This window comes from Schistocerca piceifrons, chromosome 2 (genome assembly GCF_021461385.2).
Source record: "Schistocerca piceifrons isolate TAMUIC-IGC-003096 chromosome 2, iqSchPice1.1, whole genome shotgun sequence".
NCBI lineage: Eukaryota > Metazoa > Arthropoda > Insecta > Orthoptera > Acrididae > Schistocerca > Schistocerca piceifrons.
In genome coordinates this window covers 983301757-983325855 of record NC_060139.1, presented here as the reverse complement: position 1 = coordinate 983325855, position 24099 = coordinate 983301757, and the positions used below count along the sequence as shown (strand labels likewise).

Sequence of the window (24099 nt, the reverse complement as noted above, 5' to 3'; positions counted from 1 at the left end):
ACGCCTGTAGGAAAGCGGGAGCGCCAGTTTCAAACGTGGCCCCGGCCCCTCGAGCCACTTGACGTGACTCGGTCCCGCGACGGGCGGGAGCTGCTGTGTGTTACCCAAATTACTTGCCGCACACGCCTCGTTTCGGCCCACTCTAATTGGTGCCAGCGGCCGCAATCGTAGGTATATAAATGGGAAATACTGCCAGCCACGGCCACGACCCCCACCATCTGTCTTCCTGGAAGAGTTGTTTTATGTACCAGATGGCTCTGAAGTCTTCCCGACTCCACGAAGGAAGCCAAGGACGAATTGGCCACCCCCGCCGTCACGGGACGCACCCATTTCTCCGTCTGACGGGGTAAATCCGAAGACCACCCCACCACTGATGCTCAGGCGCCTGACGCATCTGCGACACAGAAGCCCCCTCTGGCTCCATCCCCTACAATCACATTCGATGCTGCGACTCAGTTTCCTCCTGCCCATCCGTCTTCTGTGACGCATACCAACGTCCCCTGTCTGTGGCCTCCTCCCGCCAGTCTGCTGAAATGGCACAACCCACCATCGCGGCGCCTACTCCACCAGCCACCACGCCCACCCTGCCCATCACAGGATCAAGCAGCCCACCTGGGATGCTCCTCCAGTGGTGAAGACAGATCCTTCTTTCCGGGACGATATGCGAGAGATCCTCCAGGTCATCTTTCTGTTCATGCAGCCCCACATCAGGGTTGTCATTTGTGAAACATCTCAAAAGATCCGTCGGTCAGAGGACGGGCTGATTAAGAACATTGCCCTTGTTGAAGGGCTCATCCAGATTGCCGAATCGCCCACCACACAACCATCAGCGTATTCGTGATCTACTTGTCTGTATTTTTAATGCTGATGGCCTTAAAGGTATGAAGACTGAACTGAACACTTTCCTCTGCGATCACCATGTGGACATTTTACTTGTCTCATAAACCCACCTGAAACCCACCGACAATTTTCATCTCTGCAACATGGTTTGCAATCGCACTGACCGACTCCATCGCCGAGATGGGGACATGGCAGTGTTTCTGTATAAGCCATTCATCCATAATCATGAGTTTCTCCAACTACTCGAACATACAGAGGCTATGGTAGTCACTCTTTCTACTCACCTTGGTGCTATAACTTTTGCTGCGGCTTATTTGAGCACTACTCTACCACTTCTTGAAGCTGATCTCCTTACGTTGACATCATTTCACAAACTCATTGTTGGGGAAGATCTCAAAACTAAGCGTTGGTGCCATTTTCAAGAATATTTTTGCGTTTCAGTTTTCGTTGGAAACACTCCATGAACTGGATTGTGACCACGACCCCATGGTCCTGCACCTTACCGACATTGCTCTGTTTTTAGACGTCTGTTCAACATTGATCATCATGGATTGGGATGAATTTTCAAGGACACTTAATAACACCACTCAGTAACATCTCGACCTAACATCATCTGCAGTCTGGTTAGTGCCGTTGATTAACATACTACAAAAATCGAAAAGGCAATGAAGGCCTCTACTTTCATTGTCCCACAGGCTCTAAAACCTCTTAATGGCATGCTTCCCCCCTTGCATGAACTCAAAATCCAGAAGAACCACTACCTCAGGTGGTGGAAGCAAATTCGTGATCCTCAGGATAAGCATTGCATGAAGCGTCTCCAACGTGAATTCGGCCACCGACTCTCTGATTGGGAAATGGAACAATGGGAGGACAAGATGTCTGCCTTCCTCCTCCAACATAAATCTGAATGGGCTTTTATACAAGCCCTGTGGCACTCCACAGTGAAGACCAACCATACCATCTGTGCACTGGATGGCTTAACTTATAATGCCCTTTGTGTGGTACAAACTCTGGCGGATACGTTTGAAGGCCAGAACCAATTGTTCAATTGTTCACCCAGGACCTCACACTTGATGAACTCCAAGATGAACGTGATATTCTAGTGGCTGTTGCCGCTTTCAGACAAAGACCACCTCTGACTGCCACTCACCTAATGTCCCCAGAGGAAATCCAATGGATCCTCCAGTGAAAGCCTGGACACTTGGATCCAGCTTTGGATGGCATCATAAACAAACACTGACTCCCATGCAAGCCGCTGGCCTTATTTACCAGCATCCTGAACTGCTGTCTCACAACTGGCCTTTTTCCATCACAATAGAAGCAGGCCAAAATGATTGCCATCCCCAGGACCTCAAAGGATCCTATGGTTCCTACCAACAAGAGGCCCATTAGCCTTCTGAATACCATGACAAAGGTTCTAGACACAATCATCCTCCACCGCATTTCCCAGCCTCTGGTGGCGGCTGGCACAATCTGTCCAGAACAGTTTGGATTCGCTTCCCACCTGTCAGCCAAACTCCAAGTCCTTAGGATCTAAGATCATGTCAGCAAGGTCTGTAACTCCAACAGGACGACCACAGCGGTTTTCATGGAATAGCAAAACAGGTATGACGCGATCTGGCGGGACAATCTTGTGTATAAAATGCTGGCACAGACGACCATCGCCGACATCTATATGAAGAATATGAATTTCTTACATGATAGGGCTTGCCTGGTTACTCAGCAAGCTCAATGCTCCAGCTTAAGTCACATGTCGATGGATATCCCTCAGAGCTCTGTTTTATCTCCCATGTTAACGATATGCCAGGCCTCCCACACTGCCACCTGGCGCAATAAGCCGATTATATGGCGCTCTATACCACTGTCCACGATACAGACCAGCTCATTGCTCCCTACAGAGGCAGTGACCAGCAGTGACGTGAATGCAGCAGCGACCTGGTGTCGTTCCAACAAGATTGCCCTTAATCCCACCAAAACTATAACAGTCTACTGCACTAAACAGCACCCCATCCTCCATCACAACTACACTATTTGGAGGCGTCCAGGTCCTGTGGACACCTGATACCAAATATTTAGGTGTCAAGATGGACAAAACAACTGCTCTTCCTCAGCCATGTAGAATATGTTACCTAAAAAGAACTCAAGCTGATAAAAGTGTTGTACCCAGGGAATTGAACCTCGACTCCAAGCTCTGGCTGTACCAGATGGTTGTCCACCCTTCTCTCAACTATTGCTCCACTGTGTGGGCTATGATAAGTGTTTCCCAGATGCAGACCCTCCAGCACCTGCAGAATAAGGTGCTTTGGTAGAGTCTGCATGCCTTTCCCCTCACGAGGGAAGTTGCCTCCATGAGGAAACAGACATGGCCACTATCAAGACGTCTATGCGAGAGAAGACAAGGCGTCTCTATGGCAAAGTAGAAGCCCTATGCAACACAGTTGCTGGCTTACAAAACATTGTCACAATGCCTCCCCAGCACTGACTGTGACACCCTGTTCCTCTCACCATCCTTGGTGGACTCAAATTCTGACCATGGCTAACGATAGAACAATTGTAGCTACTAATGAAGCGTCTGTGTTAACTCGACCACTTGATGGGTACTGACCATCATCAACCACCATCGTTGATACATAATGTAGCTAGTAAATATTTGCCTGCAACCTGAACTTCCACCATCAGAGGGTAGTATGGGACTTCAAGATGCAGCGCCACACTCCAGTGATGTCTCTGGTATGATATCATTGTGGAATGGAACAGTTTTCGTATCCACCAAGACAGTAAGACTGTGAGCCACCAGTGAAGCTGCATTTCAACCTCCCACAAAAAAAAATAAAAAATAAAAAAAAGCCACGGTATTAGACAGGTTGGAGCCCTGACAGTGTTTACTTGCGAGTACATGTGTGTCATGTGTGACTGTCACGAGTGCTGCTCAGCGTCATTTAGTACTAGTGTCTGAGTCAACATTGATTGCTCATCTGTATTCTAAGGCACCATCGTTTTTCTGTATGCTTCCGTTGTAACAGGCACATATAGGCATCTGCCAAGGACCTGGCTACATGGCTGAGGCAAAGCATGAATAATGACAATGACAGAAATCCTTTGCTAGGTGACTCTTCCATAGCCCCTTCACCCGGCAATTTGTCATGAGCCGGTAGACGGCCATCCTGGCAAGCTGCCAGAGACGCCGATATTGATACCACACAATGGTCTAAGGACCGAGCGCATCGTGTCTCCCGCCAAAAAAATCACCAGAAGCCACTCACAGTGATACAGATTCACCTGAACCTGTCTACAGCCTTGTGTAACAGACTGATCTTCCTCTTCGTCATCTGATGACTCTCTTACTCTCTTGGCAGCCTAGTAAAGGACCTCTTACCCAGTGATAGTCAAGCCATGTCGCCCTCAACACTGATGCGACCAACCATCACGTGGACGCAACGACGGGTGCTGTTTCGTCTACAACACCTCGTCGGCCCAACGGTCTTTCTGGGGACTCCAACCCCGTCAGTCTCCCCCTCCCCCCCCCCCCCATGGCAGCAACCATGATTTGGATATTCAGATGCCTCCACATCTGGAGCAGGACGTGCTCCTGCTCCCAACTCTTCTCAGAATCCACCTGCACCACCACCAAAGAAGGAGAAAATCCATTTTATCGTGGTGTACAATCCCATAAACTACATTAAACTGAACACTGAGCTGCAACGCCTTATTGCAGGTCAACTGTGGGCAGTTTACCAGAAAAAGCACGAGGACGATTATCTCCAGGTCCTCTACTTTGTGAAGTCGAGGGCTATAGACTACTACACTCATCAGCCTTCTGGCGACAGAAGAACAAAAATCGTCATCAAAGACGTTCCCTGCAAAGTTACAGAAACAGACGTCAGAGATAAATTAATCCGCTTCAAGTTTCTGGATACTTTGGTATATCAATACAACAAAAAGGACCCTGAGACCCAGAGGTTAATCCCTAAGCCCACCCATGTTGTCGCCCTTGTTAGGAGAGAGGAAGTCGAACGTATTTGCCAAATACTGTTCACTGCCTTTTCAGGGTGTCACGTGTGCCAGCTCTCCTCTGTCAAAGGACTGCAAACACCTAGCCTCAGAAAAGGCCACATCCGTCCACTGTTTGGGCACCACTAACGAGCATCCTGGAAGGGTTGACCTACATACCAGAAGGCTATAAAGTCTTCCCACCCTTGAAGAAAGAAACCAGGGACAAATCGGACACCCTCATTGTCACGGGGCTGCACCCACTTCCACATTTAAGAGGTAAACTCAACGACCGTTAAACCACTGATGGTCAACTGAAATGTCAGAGGCCACCATAATGGCACCTTCTCCATATCCCCTCAGTTGTGGAGACAGATACTTCTTTCCAGAATGACATGAGAGAGATCCACCAGGTCGTTTCTCTGTTCACGCAGCCCCACTGTAGGGCTGTCATTTGCAAACAGCTCAAAAGATCTGTCAGTTGGAGGACCGGCTCACAAAGATTTTGATGGGCTCAGCCAGATTTTGTTATAATGGTGAATCGCCTGCTGCACAATCATCAGCCTCACAGGGATTTAGTTGCTTGTATTTTTAATGCTAATGTCGTGAAATGTATGAAGACTGAAGTGAACACCTTCCTCTACGACCGCCATGTGGACGTTTTGCTTGTGTCAGAAACCCACCTGAAACCTGCAGACGATTTTCGTCTCTACAACACGGTTTTCTATCGCACTGACCAACTCCATCGAAGATATGGGGCACGGCAGTGTTCCTACATGAGACCCTCGTCCAAAATCACGAAGCTCTCCCACCACTAGAGCATATATAGGCTATGGCAGTCACTTTTTCTACCCGCCTTCGTGCTATTACTCTTGCTGCAGCGTATTTGAGCTCAAACCTACCACTTCTTGAAGTAGACCCCCATATGCTGGCACCATTTGACAAACTCATTGTTGGGTCATTTCTCAATGCCAAGTATCCAGCTTGGCAGTCTTGCATTGCTAATCCAAATGGCAGATGCCTGCTTCAGCTGGAAGGTCCTGTAGCACTATCGGTCTATGGCCCCACACTCCCATCAGTATACTAGTTTGTTCTGACTGCCAGCCAGAAGTTCTGGCTGTGGCCATTTTCAATAACATTGTGGCGCAGTTTTCATTGGAAACACTGCACAAACTGGTCTTGGACCATGACACCATACTCCTGCCCCTTACTGATGTCGCTCTGTCTTTAGACATCTGTTCTATCTTGACCATTACAGATTGGGACAAATTTTCCAGGATCCTCAACAACAGCACTTGTCAAAACCTCGACCTAACAATGCCTGCCAATCTGGTTAGTGCTGTTGATTACCTAATCACAAATATCCAGAAAGCCATGAAGGCTTCTTCTTCCATTGTCGCAAGACGCAAAGCATTTAACCTCACTGGATGACTTGTCTCCCCTGTTGGGCGAACTGGAAATCCAAAGAATCGTTACTGCAGCCTATGGAAGCAGTTTCTAGACCCTTGAGATAAGTATTACATTAGGTGCCTCCAACGTGAATTCTGCCACTGCATCGCTGATTAGAAAACAATGGGAGGACAAGATGTCCGCCTTTCTCCACCAATAAATCATAATAGTCTGTTGCACAAGTCCCATGCCACACCACAGTGAAGACGAACCATTACATCTGCGCAGTGGATGACTTAACTCACTATGCCCTCCGTGTGGTTGAAACTCTGGCCGATACATATGAGGCCCAGAACCAATTTATTGTCCAAGGTCTTACGCCTGATGAACTCCTAGACAAACACATTATTCTGGCTGCCATTATCATTTTAAGAAAAAGGCTACGTCTTTCTGCACCTCACCTTATATCCCCAGTGGAAGTACAGCGGATCCTCTAGCAGAAGTGTGGGCAGTAGGCTCCAGGTTTGGACGGCATCTTAAATGAACACCTCTGTCAGCTCCCATGCAAGCCATTGTTCTTATTTACCAGCAACCTAAACTGCTGCCTCACAATTGGTCTTCTCCCCCACAGTGGAAGCAGGCCAAACTGATTGCCATCCCTAAGCCCTCGAATGATCCTATGGTCCCTACTAACAACAGGTCCATTAGCCTTCTGAATATCATGGCAAAGATCCTAGAATCTTTGATCCTCCACCACATTTCCCAGCCGTTGGTGGCAGCTGAGATGATCCATCCAGAATAGTTCGCATTCACTTCCCACCTATCGTCCCACCTCCAATTTCTTAGGATCATGGAACACATCAGCAATGGTTTTGACCGAGCGGTTCTAGGCGCTTCAGTCCGGAACCGCGTTACTGCTATGGTCGCAGGTTCAAATCTTGCCTCGGGCATGGATCTGTGTGACGTCCTTAGGTTAGTTAGGTTTAATTAGTTCTAGGCTACTGATGACCTCAGAAGTTGTCGCATAGTGCTCAGAGCCATTTGAACCATTTGAACAGCTCCGGAGATGTGTATGGATAAATAGACGTGCAACTGTTGATCAGCTGACAGCCCAGATAAAGTAAGGGGCCACCAATAGTGTCTCCTCAACGATCATTCGGCGAACGTGGCCGTGTATGGGCCACCGCACGAGGTGCCTGGTTCGTGCACTGTTGCTGACTGCTCTTCATCGACGAACGCATCCGGACGTCAAGTGGCGCTAGGTGACCTTTTCAGGTGAATCGCATTTCATGTTCCGTCGGACATATAGCCATTGCAGCGTACGGCGCAAACGTCTGAAAGCGAACACCCTGCATTAATCGTCGGAAGGGTCCACGCCAAAGGAGAGAGCATTATTGTCTGGGGAATGTTTTCTGGCATTCCCTGGGTGATCTTGTCATTCTGGAAGCCACAATGGATCAATGCAAGTCTGCAGTTTGTTTTTCCTCAGCGCGATGGCATCTACTGCAGGCTATACAATGGGTCATACAGCTCGCAGTGAACGTGCGTCGTTTGAAGACCACCGAGATGAGTTTACCGTACTCACGTGTCCAAGAAACTCCGGGATTTAAACCCAATCGAGAATCACTGGGACCACCTCGATTGGACTGTATGCGCCATGGATACTCTGCAGGGAAACCCAGCTTAGCTGGTCACAGTAATGGAGTCACGTGGCTCCACACACATGTCGGTACTCTCCATAACCTCATTGAGTCTCTTCCTGCATGCATCGCAGAAGTCCGGGTACTACAGATTTATCAAGTTTGACGCAGCCTACAATGGTACGTCTGTTAACAGCTTCTAGGTTAGTCATTGCTTTTAAGTGTTTCATTATATTCTCTACATACGAAGTGAAAAACTATTTATGATAATCTACATATGTGCAGCACTCGTTTATTAGATTTTTCTGCGTATAACTATCTGACTACCTCCTAAAGTTTTATCCTGTTTAGAATGACGAACGCTGTAGCTACGTACATAAAGTGTAAGGCCGTGTCCTATGTGAGCGACAGAAGCGAGCAACAGCGCGCGACAGCTTCAGGCGACAAAACACAACAGCAGGTGTGGTTACGGAAGTGTCGTCCTATGTGAGCGACGTCTGCGTCACTGCCTGTCTCCCGCTCCAACTGGCGACGTTTGAATTCAAACGTGTTTGAATCTTGTCACTGCAGCACACGCGACAGAGAGAGACAGCCCCGTGTGTTCTCGGCAAAGCAGTGGATTGGACGCGACGGCAGCTATGAATTACTTAACATCCGATTATAAGAATACTATTCGGTGAAAAAATTTGATTCTTCCGCAACCTATACCTTTATATCTTGAAGCGATAAAGGTCTGAATTTATTTTCCTTATTCGTCATAGTTACTGTGCTGCACGAAATTGAGTACATGGCTGCACATAATTTTTAAAAATTTTCAGAGGTAAAATCACATTGTGTAGACCTTCCGTATAGTTCATTTAAGGCCATACATTATTGCGTATGGAATGTAACCAATATATATAAACTGTATTTAAAGTTGAGACCGGAATGACATCTCTTTTCATTCTTGAGATATTGGTTGTTATATCCGCGGACGGGTAGCCCACGTTGCGCTTCGGGAATCAAGTGGTCGTAAATATCGTCGTATCTCATAAAAGGTTCAAGATACCGAAACGACGAATTTTGGAAATGACAGCACGCAGAAAGGACTACTTCATCATATGATTAACACTCGATACGTTTTTGTAAACGCGTGAGCAGAGCAGAAAATAAGACTCCCTGTAACTTACACCGTGAGGTATTGTCCAAATTTTCATAGTCAAACAAAGGGAGAGAAACAGGTAAACGGGATATCAAAGTGTCCAGCATGAGGTCTAGTTTGGCATGAAAATATTTAAGTGCTTGAAAGTAATCAGGGTATTCAGGGTAATTAACGAAAACCTAATTAATAAGCATAGGAAAAATTGAAATATTTCACGAAAAGCTGCTGTAAATGAAGTCTCAAAAATTTCATCTGTTGAAGACCTAGCTATTTTGCATATAAAAAGATAAATTGGTGGGGTATTTAAATGTCAAAAAGGCTTCCTTCGAAACAAGTATGTTAGGAAGGCAAACGAGGAGTCAGTAAGATCATGCTTTCTGAATAAAACTTGAAATTGAAAAATGAAAAAAATCTGTCAAATATTTTATGAAACGATTTGTGTAAAAGAAATAAATAGATCAGAGAAACATTCTACGTGCCTTTGAATGATGCTCGACATCATGAACACAAAATAAGGTGCACCAAACGTTTCCCTAATATTTTTTATTTCATACTTTTAGAAAAATCGTTACACAAAATGTTTGACTTCACCTTCAAATATTTTGTATGCATTACTGTTGCAGACTATTTAGAGTAATTGGAATGCTTGACTTTAACACTGACTGCTGCTGAATTATGTTCGCAACATCAAATATCTGTCAAATTCTGTGGTTCTTTGTAATTTATTAGGAATTAACTGTGTGTCATATACTGGGATAGGTATGAAGATCAAGTTCTTTGGCAAGACCTTAAAAATATACTTAACGATGCATGTACACAGTATACACAAAACTTAGTATACTGATTGTAACTGAGTCAGTAAAAATATAAAGACAGCTCGGAACTGAACCCACGACCTCTTCCAAATATGCTATCACGAACCGTGTATACTACCCCTACACCACAGAGAGCTTTGGTTTATTAATACCAATCTGTGTACTTATGTTTGTATTTAGCATAGTTAGTCATGTAGTAGTCATTCCTCCACATTTATTGGCTGTTAAAAGTTCTTGATCATGTAAAAAAACATTCGTATTTAATTTATTGATGAGATAGTCAAATGCTCCTCTGCTCATTCACTTGTATTCGGAGAATTTGTCTGGTGATCTTCATAGTTGATGATATTTATGAAATTCTCCATGGAGATTCCTCCCTTTGTAAATTTCATGCACAGCATTCCTTTTCGCTTTATTTTCTTAAGGAAACCTAATTCTGTAGCTACAGTATTCTACAAGTTAGGGATGCCGTTTTAAAGAAACAGCTGGTTGGCTCTAAGCAGCCATCTTGTAGCGCGACATGGTCGCTCGCACGCAGGACACCCGAGTTTTTCGACCGGTACTGCTGATTGTCGCTGGAGTGTCGCGTATCCAGAAGTCGCTCGCTGTCGCTCGCTTCTGTCGCTCACGTAGGACGCGGCCTAAGGGGTTTTCAGCGACATATTCTCTCTGTTTTCAGACAATCATTTTAACAATGGATATATTGTCCGCAATTATTTGACCCCTTCTAAGCCACTTTGTGCTTCTGACGTTGCTGTCCCTCCCACTATTTATAGTCTGTTATTGAGATTAAATCTCTGAAGTTGTTCTGTCTATTTCTTTAATCTATTTCAAATAGATTAGTAACTGTATCAACAAGTATCATATTCTCTGTTTCAGAGACCCATTTAGACAACTAATTCGTATGGCACATAAAGGCAGTGCATATAGTGTATTCACGAATTGAAAGTTATTGGACGAACTTTCCATGAAGAACACGTCGTTTGAGACAGAAGTTCTTTTGAAACACAAGGAAAGAGAGTACTTACGAAAGTGACTTCTACTGGCGGACCTGTGACGTCAGCAATTCCGATTCCGACCATATAAGAGGCTGCTGACGTGGACAGCAGTGCTGCCAACACCACGAGTGTAAGCCCGAGCATCATGTCAACTCTGAAAATAGAAAAGGAAACATACTCGTCAGCACAAATTAGTACTTCATACGTGGAAGATGCTGAATTCATTGATATAACAGTGTGACTTTAACCCCTGTAGATTATATTTCTTGATGCACGTAGGGGAGAGTGTTTTTCCTTGTGACACTTTCCGAACTTTCGCCTCAATCAAGCTCTGTAACAGACATTTAATGCCTGTCCTTATTCCATTTTAGAATAATGGGATTGACTTTTCATACCCTTTTTCTGAAATTACAAAAATTACTAAGGAAAATTACGGTATTTTTTCAAATGTAAAAACGTGTTTCAGGTTACAATATGGTCATATGCCAAGAAGTAAATACTCATTCATGGTTAAAAGCGTTGCAATCTAGAGAAAGTAGTTAGTAATATGTTTATTCAACTGTTTGTTACATTATTACTCGACTTCTCACTAATAATCTATAAATGAAATGAAATTAGGTGGTAGTATTATCAAAAATACATTTGCAGTTTAATATATTTTAAAACTGCTGCAGTTGGAAACCAACAAAAATTTCAGTTTTCAACACAGGTAAAATTGTTAAGAGGTTAATTTGCAGACATCCCATGTTCCGTGGTAAAAATATTCTTCTGTTTCAAGATACGAGATGGTGCACGACTGATGAAGTATGGCTTCACTATCCACACCAGAACATTCTCTAATTCAAGAATGAACAACATATTCCATATAAATTTCATATATTGTACAGCACCTAAGCAGTATATGCAGAAGTTATCGTAGCACAGTACAGAGAAAAGAGAGAGATAACTATAACAGTTTAGGAATTTGTGGATTAACTCGTAATAACTATAGCGCTAGAGATTTTGGAATGACTGCAAGAAATATTAACAGCAGGTACAAAGAACATATAAGAACATTGAAGGATGAATGTAGGCACACCACATAAGCAACAAAATTTAATAAAAGAAAATCACCATCACACTGAGATGAAACGCACTTGGCAGTGTAATGCCATAGCAAAGAAAGAAAGGGAAAACCGACTCTAACAGAAGAATGGTTGATACAGAAGTCCTTACATAGAAATGAAAATATTTGCAATGACCAACAGAACAACAACAGAAGACCAATATTCAAGCTAATGCCCAGTCTACCATAAAAAAGCAACACACACATATATATATATATATATATATATATATATATATATATATATATATATATATATACAGTGGCCCGCCACTGCATCCATCTCCATCCGAACAACAAACTCCAGTCAAGCCTTCCTCAGTCAGTCACGTGACTAGACTGAAGAAGCACGTGCAATATACTTCTGTACACATTATGTGCAAACAGATATTTATTGGAAGAATCCTGTATTATGTGCACATATAATACAACAAATGGTTGCGTTAACAGACCACAAAACGAATGTAAGTAAAAAACGCAACCGTGTATATCTCAATACAAACATTTACCTTTAAAGAAACTGCCAAAGACTCACTACAAATCAAAATATAAATAATTAAATATTTTGGATGTACTATAGACCACTGAGATGCCTAAAATGAAAGGCGAAACATGTCTAGTATAAAGCAACAAATTTCAGTTGCAAAAGACGGCAGTAATCGTATCTTTATGATGTTTTTATAGCCACTGAGGAAAAGGGCTACAAATATTAATGATATTAGCTTAGTATTCGCTAACGCTGAAGAAAACTGTCGCACGCCTGACAACATTAAAAACGGTAGCAAACGGTGGAAACTGCTTATGTCGGTCTCTTGTGAGCATTCCTTCATGAGATTCAAAAATCGCTCACTAGACGGAAAGACCGACCAAAAAACATCGGGTGTTCCTAGGTACACTATCGTCTACGTGCAACACTCTCGCCTACAATTTTTTTTTTTTTTTTTTTGCGAAATACAGAATTGTTATTTCTCAATTAGAACAGAAATTTAAAAACTCCGTACTGTGAGGAAAAATCTCGTAACTCCGAAAGCTGGTTGTCTTCATCAAGGAAAATTATGTCAGAGGGAGGGGGGATATAGAAGTTGATAATGAGACAGAAAAATATAACGTCAACTGGATATTCTGACAACTTCTACAATTTCCCACCGCAAATTTAGAAGAGACTATCAAAAAATACGTTTGACTGTAACATCCTGGATCTTCATCTGTGTGCCACAAACCTCCTTATGATGTAGGGTGCAGAACATCACCATCATTCCTCCCTTTCTCCCCTTCTCCTCCCCCTCGCTGTTCCATTCGCGAATGATCGGGAGAAGACTGTCGGATAGCCTCCGCGATAGCTCTGATTTTTCTGGCTTTAGTCAAATTTCGGGAAACGTATGTGGAAGGAGGAAATATGATACCCCACTCCTCTTACAACTGTAAAGGTGCAGATGGGTGTGCGCGTGAGGTTCTCAAGTGGGGGTTGTAATGGAACTGACCAATGACAGACTGTTATTATTTAGAGAAGATCTCGATATATCTCATAAATTTACAATACGGTCAGACAAGGAGAAAATGGAAACTTCATTTTCTTACGATTTTATATGGTTAGAATAATATAAAGAAATTAGTCAGATGTATTTATATAAAGTATCTGCATGTAAACAACAATCTAACATGGGTCATATTTATTTTATTATTTTTCGAAAAACACAGTTATTTTCTCATATTTAATTTACCAAATTTTTTATCTAGAGCCATTACACAAAACGCCATTGACGTTAAGAAAATTTAGGAATATATTGTCGAAAAGTGCCTCTTTTGATTATATTAAAATTGTCTGTGGTCCACGTATTATTTTTATACTTCTTCTCGGTCACATTCGTAATTAATAATCTGATAGAAGTAGGTTACATGTTGCGCTAAGAAGAACTGAACGTCTTACGTTGTTGCTGTGAATATTTGCTGGAAATATTATGCTTAGGGTAGTGTCAATTCCTGCGTCTTTTCAGTAATAACTGTACATATGATAAAAAGAACCCAACATCCTCTTGCACCACGCAAGAACAATGCATATGGGGAGACACTAAGCCTAGACCAAGAAGAATCCATAACGGATGTCGTCAAACAGAAAAAGTAATATAATTCAGCGTTCCTGGGGGTATACACTTCTCGCCATATGAGCGTACGTCAAGTACTGTCGAACATGTCGTTTTGATGAGCCAGATACTATGGTCTGGGTACGCATAATGTTTAATGAGTGTACTAACCTACAAATTTCTGAACACTCGCTCTCACTGGCTCCTGGGTGATCAGAAAGTCAGAAAACTGAATAAATCAGGGAATCATGTAGATAGAGAGGTACAAATTGACACACATGCTTGGAATGGCATGAGGTTTTATTAGAACCAAACAAATACAAAAGTTCAAAAAATGTCCGATAGATGGCGCTTCATCTGATCAGAATAGCAATAATTAGCATAAGAAAGTAAGACAAAGATGACGTTCTTTACAGGAAATGCTCAATATGTCCACCATCATTCCTCAACAATACTCAACAATAACTGTAGTGGACGAATAATGTTGTGAACAGCACTGTAAAGTATGTCCGGAGTTATGGTGAGCCATTGGCGTCGGATGTTGTCTTTCAGCATCCCTAGAGATGTCAGTCGATCACGGTACACTTGCGACTTCATGTGACTCCAAAGCCAATAATCGCACGGACTGAGATCTGGGGACCTGGAAGGCCAAGTATGACGAAAGTGGCGGCTGAGCTCACGATCATCACCAAACGACGCGCGCAAGAGATCTTTCAGGCGTCTATCAATATGGGGTGGAGCGCCATCCTGCATAAACATCGTACGTTCCAGCAGGTGTTTATCAGCCAGGCTGGGGATGATGCGATTCTGTAACATATCGGCGTACCTCTCACTCGTCACGGTAGCAATTTCAAAACCAGAATCACGCATTTCCTCGAAGAAAAAAGGCCCGATAACAGTAGAAGTGGTAAATCCAACCCATACCGTGACTTTCTCCTCGTGCAATGGAGTTTCCACGAACAGTTCTAGGATTTTCGGTAGCCCAAATTGTTCAGTTGTTGGCGTTGACAAACCCTCAGAGCGTGAAATGAGCTTCGTCGGTCCACAACACGTCACAATCGTCATCTGCCGCCATCTTTTGAAACGCCCACACCGCAAATGCCCTCCGCTTCACTAAATCGCCAGGTAACAGTTCATGATGCCGATGGATTTTGTACGGATAGCATCGGAGGGTACGCCTAAGAGCCTATCAAACAGTAGTGTATGGAATGCCGGTGCGACGTGCGACTACACGAGCGCTGACTTCCGGGTGCATAGACGAACCCGCTACAGACTCCATTTCTTCCTGAACTGTCTGAGTAGCATTAAGCCTTGTTCTCGGTCGGCCACTACGGGGTCTATCGTCTAAACAACCCGTGGCTTCGAACTTCGAAATCATTCTCGCCGGGCACAGCTGCATTTACCAACGGACCTTTACCCGTTCGAATCCCCTTCCTATGGCGATAGGATCTTAACGCTGAACCAGCAAATTCCCCATTCTGATAATACAGCTTCACTAAAAGCGCCTTTTGAGGTAACGTCAACACTGCTGGCGCATCTGATTCTCTCTCTCTCATTACAGCTGCTTTTATACACGATTGTCATGCGCAGTCACAGACGTTTTGCTGTCCAGCGCCATCTGTGGGACATTTGTGAACATTTTTTTTGTTCTAATAAAACCTCATAAACCCCATGCCATTCCAAGCATGTGTGTCAATTTTTACTTCTCTATTCCGTGGTTTATTAAGTGTTCAAATTTATACTGACTTTTTGATACATGCGTCGTTTCAGCGTTGTATTCGGCCCTGACTTCATTTTTGTGGATGAAAATACTCTGCGGATGGAAATGCGAAGGTGGTGGAGCTCTTGGAACAAGACGATACTCGGTGAATGGACTGGCGTGCCTGTTCCCCCGACCTAAATCCCATCGAGAACGTGTAGGATGCGTTGGGAGACACTTCCATATGCACAAACGACCATTCAGCTGTTGCCAACCGCGCTTGTGGAGGAACTGATCACCCTGCCACAATAGTCCTCAACGAGATTGTGGACGTCATAGCAGCACGTTGGAGGATATGCATTGTCGTCTGTGATGATAACACACCCTATTAAGAACCTTGTCCCACCTTTTGCAGTGTCAAGGCGACCACTGACTTCAGTGTATTTATTATTTGTGAATAAAAGTGTGATTGATGTTCGGCTCATTGCTCATATTTTTCGGATACCTCCCATACTATACTGGAGTGCTCTTTCTACGAAAATAATAAACAATCTAGATCGCGAGCCACATTTATTGAAAGGTGACCGGTTTCGACCTTCACATGATCATCTTCAGACCTACAGCCATTTCGTTGGACAATGGCTGTGTGTGGAGCAGGAATGATAGTCAACTGCAGAAACAGCTGACTATCGTCATTCAGCGTTTCCTGTTCCACACACAGCCGTTGTCCATCCAAATGGTTGTAGGTCTGAAGATGATCATGTGACTATCGAAACTGGTCACCTTTCAATAAACAAGCCTTGTGATCCAGACTGTTATAACTACTTTTAAAGATTACATTTGGATCGCTGATGTCTCGAATATGTTTCAAAAGTAAATAAGTTCTTTCTATGCCTGGTCCAAGCTCCATCGACTTATGTTACTTGGAAATGACAGGCCAGTATATGTTGCAAACAGTAACGGCTCTTTAACACTGCTTTGGTTTAGTCTGCCTTTGCGTTAGAGTTACGCAGGTCGATTTCTTATCGTTAAGAACGAGTATTAAGTAAGTCAGTCGAGTCATAAATTTGTTACAACATTCGGTAGGCTTGTACTTTGTTTACTAAGCGACAGTGCGTTCCAGAAGTCTAGGAGGACGGTACTTGCTTCCGTGTCGTTGTCTACGGCTTAGTCTTAACGAAATGTTTACTCGTTTGTCTTGACGGCAGAAGAATAACTTCGAGCCCTACAGCCATCCATGTAGAAACAGACAAGCCATCGTGGAGAACACACACGTCCTTCATACAGAGAGGGAAGTTGGTGGCAAGTTACGTGTCTCGTCAGACTATTGTCAGTTGGATACTGGTATTTCTCAGTTCCAAATCGTTTCAAGAGTCTCATCCGAATCTGCACAGCAGGAAAGCAGGTGAGTGAAGCTATTTATCTCATACGTTGGTGAACTGTTTCTCCGGCCGTTTAGAAAGATGACCTACTCGTACAAATCTCTTTGTAAGGTCTGACACGAAGAAACAACTACTTTAAGCAGTATGAGGCAACCTTGAGTTTCTTCTGGACAAATGACGTGGTAGCTTATAAAGTGTAGTGGCTTTAGAAACTTGAGATACGTATTTTTAAAAGATGTACTGTCAGCAACTGTTTTATCATGAGTTGATATCGGTCAGAAAATTAAATTTCATGGGCAGGATCCACACCCAAATGCTATCGTCCTAAATCGAATTTTCTACCTTTTTCGTGCACTGTCGCACTTTAATACAGAGCCATGCTAAAATGTAAAAATTCCTTTCAATTGTTAGAAAATGGTCAGTATACGAGGTACGTAAAGGACTAAGCAATGAATGTTTGAAACGGAAAATTTCACAATTTGTGTGACGTCACGTGTGCTGGACTGCTGTTGAAATTTCTCATCAATATTTTATAATGTTTTAGTCTTAGGTACTTATTTTAGAGTTTATTTGTGTTAATATTTGCTGTAAAAGTAACTTATTATTGGATTTTCATTAATCTAAGTATTTCTTTCTGTGCTGTTGACTCGAGTGGTCTGTTATTTGTGGATGTGCTTGCGTTGTTCATCCAAGTCTCCCTCCCCAGTAGTGTGTTTACATTTCGCGGAGTGCGGTTGCAGCTGTAACGGTTGTAAAGCTAAGTACTGGCAAAGTTGTTTGTGCACCGTTATACAGTTATTAAATTTAATAGTTTTCAACGGTGTTTCGTACTGTTTGTGGGAAATAACGAATTAATAAACTTTTGGAAACGTTCGTTAGCTTGTTTTTTAAGCTTTCTGTGCGTCGGAGTAGGTTAGTAAATTTCGTGCTTTAGTTTTCAGCTGACGTTTCTTATTGTTTCTAGTGAAATATTTCAGTAAAATTTTCATTGACTGTTTTAACTTCGTCGAGTGTTCCAGTGGCCGCTTGAATTTTTGATTTTACCTAATAAATTTTGTAAAAAGTTGTTGGTATTGATATTAGTTGTGGTTTAGTAGTATTAATACAAGTTGTTGCTTTCTTAGTAGAGAGAGAATTACGAAGCAGCTATTGTTAGTTCTATAAACAGTTCTACTAGTGTAAGTGAACTTAGGTAATGTAGACGTTTAGTTTTTTTCAGTAACTGTAAAATTTTACCTTGAGTAAGAAGTGTGGGCTCTATCGTACGTTTGTGAGTAGTGGGTTACGGTGTGGGACTTGTTCAATGTATTTTCACTGGGGGGAATGCAGTGGGAAAGCCAGTGGACTTTCTAGCAAGATCCTTCCCTGTGAATGCAGAATCTGTAGTAGAAAGAAGTTGATAGAGGACGAAGAGCGAACGATTTCTGCCCTTCAGGTGCAGTCGCAATACGCAAAAGAGAAACTATACAGGTTGGAGAGGATGAGGGGTGGTGGGGAATGGGAATTGGCAGTTGGCAAGAAGGCAGCTAGGGGGTGGAGGTATTCAGACAGTTGCACTTTGCGTATACGCAACAGATTTGACCATCTGTCAAAGTTGAGTGGAGAGGTGCCTCTTGAGGCTACAGGTGTAGAGAACATGCAGCAGTCCTCAGTAGTTAGGAGGCCTAGGTCAGTTGCAAAGTCTAACAGAAAGGAGAAGGTTCTGCTGATAGGTAGTTCACACAGTAGAGGTGTGGGCCAGCAGTTGCAGAGGGTGTTGGGGAGTGAGTACCAGGTCACCAGCATTGTGAAGCCTAGTGCAGGATTGGCCTAAGTGACTGACAGCTTAGGGGAGCTATATAGGAATTTTAGGAAGGAGGATCAGGTAGTGATAGTGGATGCAGCATGGAATAGTCTAGATAGGGACCGGAAATTTGATGTAGTTGTTGACGTGGTAAAGATAGCTACTCAAATTGGTGGCACTAATGTGCATTTCGTGCAACTGTTTCAGCGTCATCATCGACCCAATCTTACTGCGGTTGTTAGGCGCATTAACATGGGGTTGGAGAAGGCATTGATGGCAGAGGGCATGGGTTACATTGCAGTGATGCCAGTTGAGTCTGTCAGCAGATTGGGTTTCACTCGGCATGATCTGCACCTCAATAGATATGGAAAGGAGAGGCTGGTTAAGCTTATAGGTAACATTGTAGTCGGTGGTGGTGGGACCACTCATGGAAAAATTCCTGTAGTGGTTATTGTTAGAGCTGCACCTCCTTTAGACTGAAGTCAGCTGATAGATATAACTGCTAAGTAACGAATCACCTTCAGAGAACGTCATGTTTCCAGGTAGAGAACAGCATATTTCATCTAAATATAAGGGGAATTGGAGATAAAGTTAGTGAAATGCTTATAGATGTTGGCTCTGTAATTATTGGTATATCGGAGCACCACTTAAATAATTTTAAAATTCAGAGGCTTCCTTTACCAGTATACAGATTAGCAGGATGTTTTCCAATGAGTTCCTTGCTGAGTAGGTGAGTGGGCATGTACGAACATTTGAGTCATGGCACTTCACTGAACAGATAATTGAATGCTGTACAAGAACAGTAGAATTTAGTGAAGCTAAACTCTTGATTTTTGTTGTTTATAGGTCCCCTAACTCTGACTTCAGAGCACTTATGCTCAAGCCAGAGAGGATTGTTAATTCACTGTATAGGAAGTACTGTACCAGAAATTAGTTATATGTGGTGACTGCAGTGTTAATTTTGTATATGATTGTGCAAGGAAAAGGATGTTGGTAGCTCTCCTAAATCCACATGGTTCAAATAGGGTACAGGGGAACAGTAGCACAGTCACAGACAATATTTTTATTCATTCTTTATTACTAGATGGGCGTTCTGTTAGTAAAAGGGTGAATGGGTTCTCAGACCATGATGCACAAACACTAAAAAGTTTTTGTGCTCAAACAAATGTCACATATTATTACCAACTATGTAGAGAAGTTAATCCAATAGCGATAGAGAGTTTTTTAAATCTCGCCATGAAACAAGAGTCGCAGGACAAATACATTGCTTTCATGAACACATTTCTCATGCTCTTTGATAGCTGCTTTCCATTAGAACGTTCTAAACGGGAACCAGCAGCAAATGGCAGCCAGGTGGCTGACTAGGGGGATGAGGATATCATGTAAAACAAAGCGGGAATTACACTCCTGGAAATTGAAATAAGAACACCGTGAATTCATTGTCCCAGGAAGGGGAAACTTTATTGACACATTCCTGGGGTCAGATACATCACATGATCACACTGACAGAACCACAGGCACATAGACGCAGGCAACAGAGCATGCACAATGTCGGCACTAGTACAGTGTATATCCACCTTTCGCAGCAATGCAGGCTGCTATTCTCCCATGGAGACGATCGTAGAGATGCTGGATGTAGTCCTGTGGAACGGCTTGCCATGCCATTTCCACCTGGCGCCTCAGTTGGACCAGCGTTCGTGCTGGACGTGCAGACCGCGTGAGACGACGCTTCATCCAGTCCCAAACATGCTCAATGGGGGACAGATCCGGAGATCTTGCTGGCCAGGGTAGTTGACTTACACCTTCTAGAGCACGTTGGGTGGCACGGGATACATGCGGACGTGCATTGTCCTGTTGGAACAGCAAGTTCCCTTGCCGGTCTAGGAATGGTAGAACGATGGGTTCGATGACGGTTTGGATGTACCGTGCACTATTCAGTGTCCCCTCGACGATCACCAGTGGTGTACGACCAGTGTAGGAGATCGCTCCCCACACCATGATGCCGGGTGTTGGCCCTGTGTGCCTCGGTCGTATGCAGTCCCGATTGTGGCGCTCACCTGCACGGCGCCAAACACGTATACGACCATCATTGGCACCAAGGCAGAAGCGACTCTCATCGCTGAAGACGACACGTCTCCATTCGTCCCTCCATTCACGCCTGTCGCGACACCACTGGAGGCGGGCTGCACGATGTTGGGGCGTGAGCGGAAGACGGCCTAACGGTGTGCGGGACCGTAGCCCAGCTTCATGGAGACGGTTGCGAATGGTCCTCGCCGATACCCCAGGAGCAACAGTGTCCCTAATTTGCTGGGAAGTGGCGGTGCGGTCCCCTACGGCACTGCGTAGGATCCTACGGTCTTGGCGTGCATCCGTGCGTCGCTGCGGTCCGGTCCCAGGTCGACGGGCACGTGCACCTTCCGCCGACCACTGGCGACAACATCGATGTACTGTGGAGACCTCACGCCCCACGTGTTGAGCAATTCGGCGGTACGTCCACCCGGCCTCCCGCATGCCCACTATACGCCCTCGCTCAAAGTCCGTCAACTGCACATACGGGTCACGTCCACGCTGTCGCGGCATGCTACCAGTGTTAAAGACTGCGATGGAGCTCCGTATGCCACGGCAAACTGGCTGACACTGACGGCGGCGGTGCACAAATGCTGCGCAGCCAGCGCCATTCGACGGCCAACACCGCGGTTCCTGGTGTGTCCGCTGTGCCGTGCGTGTGATCATTGCTTGTACAGCCCTCTCGCAGTGTCCGGAGCAAGTATGGTGGGTCTGACACACCGGTGTCAATGTGTTCTTTTTTCCATTTCCAGGAGTGTATATCAAAATGTTAGAAGTAGTCACAACCAAGCTACAGTAGCCCATTACAGACAGTATTGTAAGGTGCTTAAAATGTTATTAGGAAGCCAAAGAGTTTGTGGTACGCAAATAGAATACCTAATTCACAGGACAAAATTAAAACCATATGGTCAGTTGTGAAGGAAGTGTCTGGTCAACAGCATGAGGTCGACGATATAAAGTCAGTTCGTAGTGAAAATATTTCTGTTACTGATAAATCACATATGTGTACTGTGTTTAGCAATCATTATCTGAACATTGCTGGTGAACTAAATAAAAATTTAGTTTCTACTGGGAATCATGTAACTCTCTTGGCAAATGCCTTTCCAAGAGTCTGAAATACTCCTCTGTGATACAGACAAAGGGGAGATAGAGTAAATAATAAAATCACTGAAGACTAAGGATTCTCATGGATGTGATGGAGTGCCTAGCTGAGCGTTAAAGTACAGTGATGCACATGTTAGCCCTGTAGCTAGCCATATTTGTAATTTTTCCGTTAGGAACGGTCAGTTTCAAGAACGATTATCGTACTCAATAGTAAAGCTACTTTATAAAAAGGGAGAAAGAAAGGTGTAGACAATTTTACACCTATTTCTTTGCCATCAGTGTTTGCTAAGGTTATTGAAAAGACTGTGTATGTAAGGATAAATGATCATTTTCCATCACATAATTTTCTATCACATGTACAGTTCGGCCTTAGAAGTCGTTTAACAACTGAAATGCTATATCCTCGTTTCTCTGTGAGGTACTGGATGGGTTAAACGAAAGGTTTCGAACGCTAGGCATATTTTTTGATTCATATATTTTGATTTAACTAAGGTGCTGACTGTGTTGATCACCGAGCGAGGTAGCGCAATGGCTAGCACACTGGACTCGCATTCGGTAGGACGGACGGTTCAATTTCGCGTCCGGCCATCATGATTTAGGTTTTCCGTGATTTCCCTAAATCACTCCAGGCAAATGCCGGGATGGTTCCTTTGAAAGAGCACAGCCGACTTCCATCCCTAAACCGATGAGACTGATGACCTCGCTGTTTGGTCTTCTCCCTCAAACAACCCAACCGAACCGAACCTGTGTTGATCACTAAATATTGCTCCAGAAGTTGAACCATATGGGGAGTAGCTTACAATTGGTTCACCTCTTTCTTTAACAACAGACAGGAAAAGGTAATTATTCAGTGTTGAGAATGGCTGTAGTGTGGGATATGAGTGCGGTACAGTCAAATAGGGGGTGCCCCAGGGATCAGTGTTGGGGCCGCTTCTGTTCCTTGTTTATATAAATGATATGCCCTCTAATAGTACAGGTAACTGTAAAATATTTCTGTTTGCTGATGACACTAGCTTGACAGTAAAGGATGTTCTGTGCAACATTGGCTTGGTTTCATATAGTGTAGTTCGTGACAATTCAATAAAACCTGACGTTCTAATTTCACAGAATGGGCTTATGATTAGTGAAAATGAACAGTTCAAATTTCTAGGTGTTCAGATGAATAGTGAATTGTCGTGGAAAGCTCACGTTGAGGATCATGTTCAAAGACTTAATGCTGCAATTTTTACTGTTCAAACGGTATCTGAAGTAAGTGATCGTTCGACACGAAAATTAGTCTACTTTGCTCATTTTCATTCGCTTATGTTGTACTGTTTTACATTTTCGGGTAACTCTTCCGATTTTAGAAGGATAATTTAGGCTCGGAAGCTAGCGGTTCGGGCAACAGGTGGTGTAAGTTCGCTAACCTCTTGTCGACCCCTGTTCACTAGTCTGGGTATTTTGGCATCGGCCTCTCAATATATATATTCTTTACTGTCGTTTCTTGTTAACAATATCAGCTTTTTCCCAAGAATAAACAGCTTTCACTCACTTAATACTCGGCAGAAATCCAATGTGCATTTGGATCGGACTTCCTTAACTCTTGCACAGAACCGTGTGCAGTATAGTGCTGCATCCATTTTCAATAAGCTACCACGACAATTCAAAAATCTTAGCAGTAATCCACGCGCTTTTAAATCGAAACTGAAGAGTTTCCTCAGGGGTCACTCCTATTCTGTTGAGGAGTCCCTTGAAAAATTCAGCAGATTTTTAATGTTATATTGTTGATCGCTTTTTTTTATAACTTATGTCTTCACGTTTTTTTGTTCATAAAGATTTTATTTTTATGTTTTATTACTTTAGTTGCAATTTCATGTACTGACACGTTCCATGACCTTGGAGATTTGCTCCTTAATTTGGTCCTACGAAACTTGACGTGTAAATAAATAAATAAACAGTTTAAAAATTTATCACCAAGAAAGTCGGATAATATTTCTCATCTTACCGTACAAACGGCGCCAAGTTACATCAGTATTCGGCAACAGAGAGCTGTAGCGTGTTATCGTAGCGAATCAAGAAAAAAAAG

The 24099-nt window shown here is 43.6% G+C and overlaps 1 protein-coding gene across 1 annotated transcript in view; it reads right to left on the bottom strand.

The window, feature by feature from the left end:
- The window catches only part of LOC124776041 (neutral ceramidase-like), a 247929-nt gene extending 236969 nt beyond the window's left edge, over window positions 1-10960 (bottom strand). The window contains exon 1 of the mRNA XM_047250881.1: window positions 10844-10960. Within this exon, the coding sequence (XP_047106837.1) occupies window positions 10844-10960 (117 nt within the window). The remainder of the gene's footprint in view (window positions 1-10843) is intronic.
- Window positions 10961-24099: the final 13139 nt, after the last annotated feature.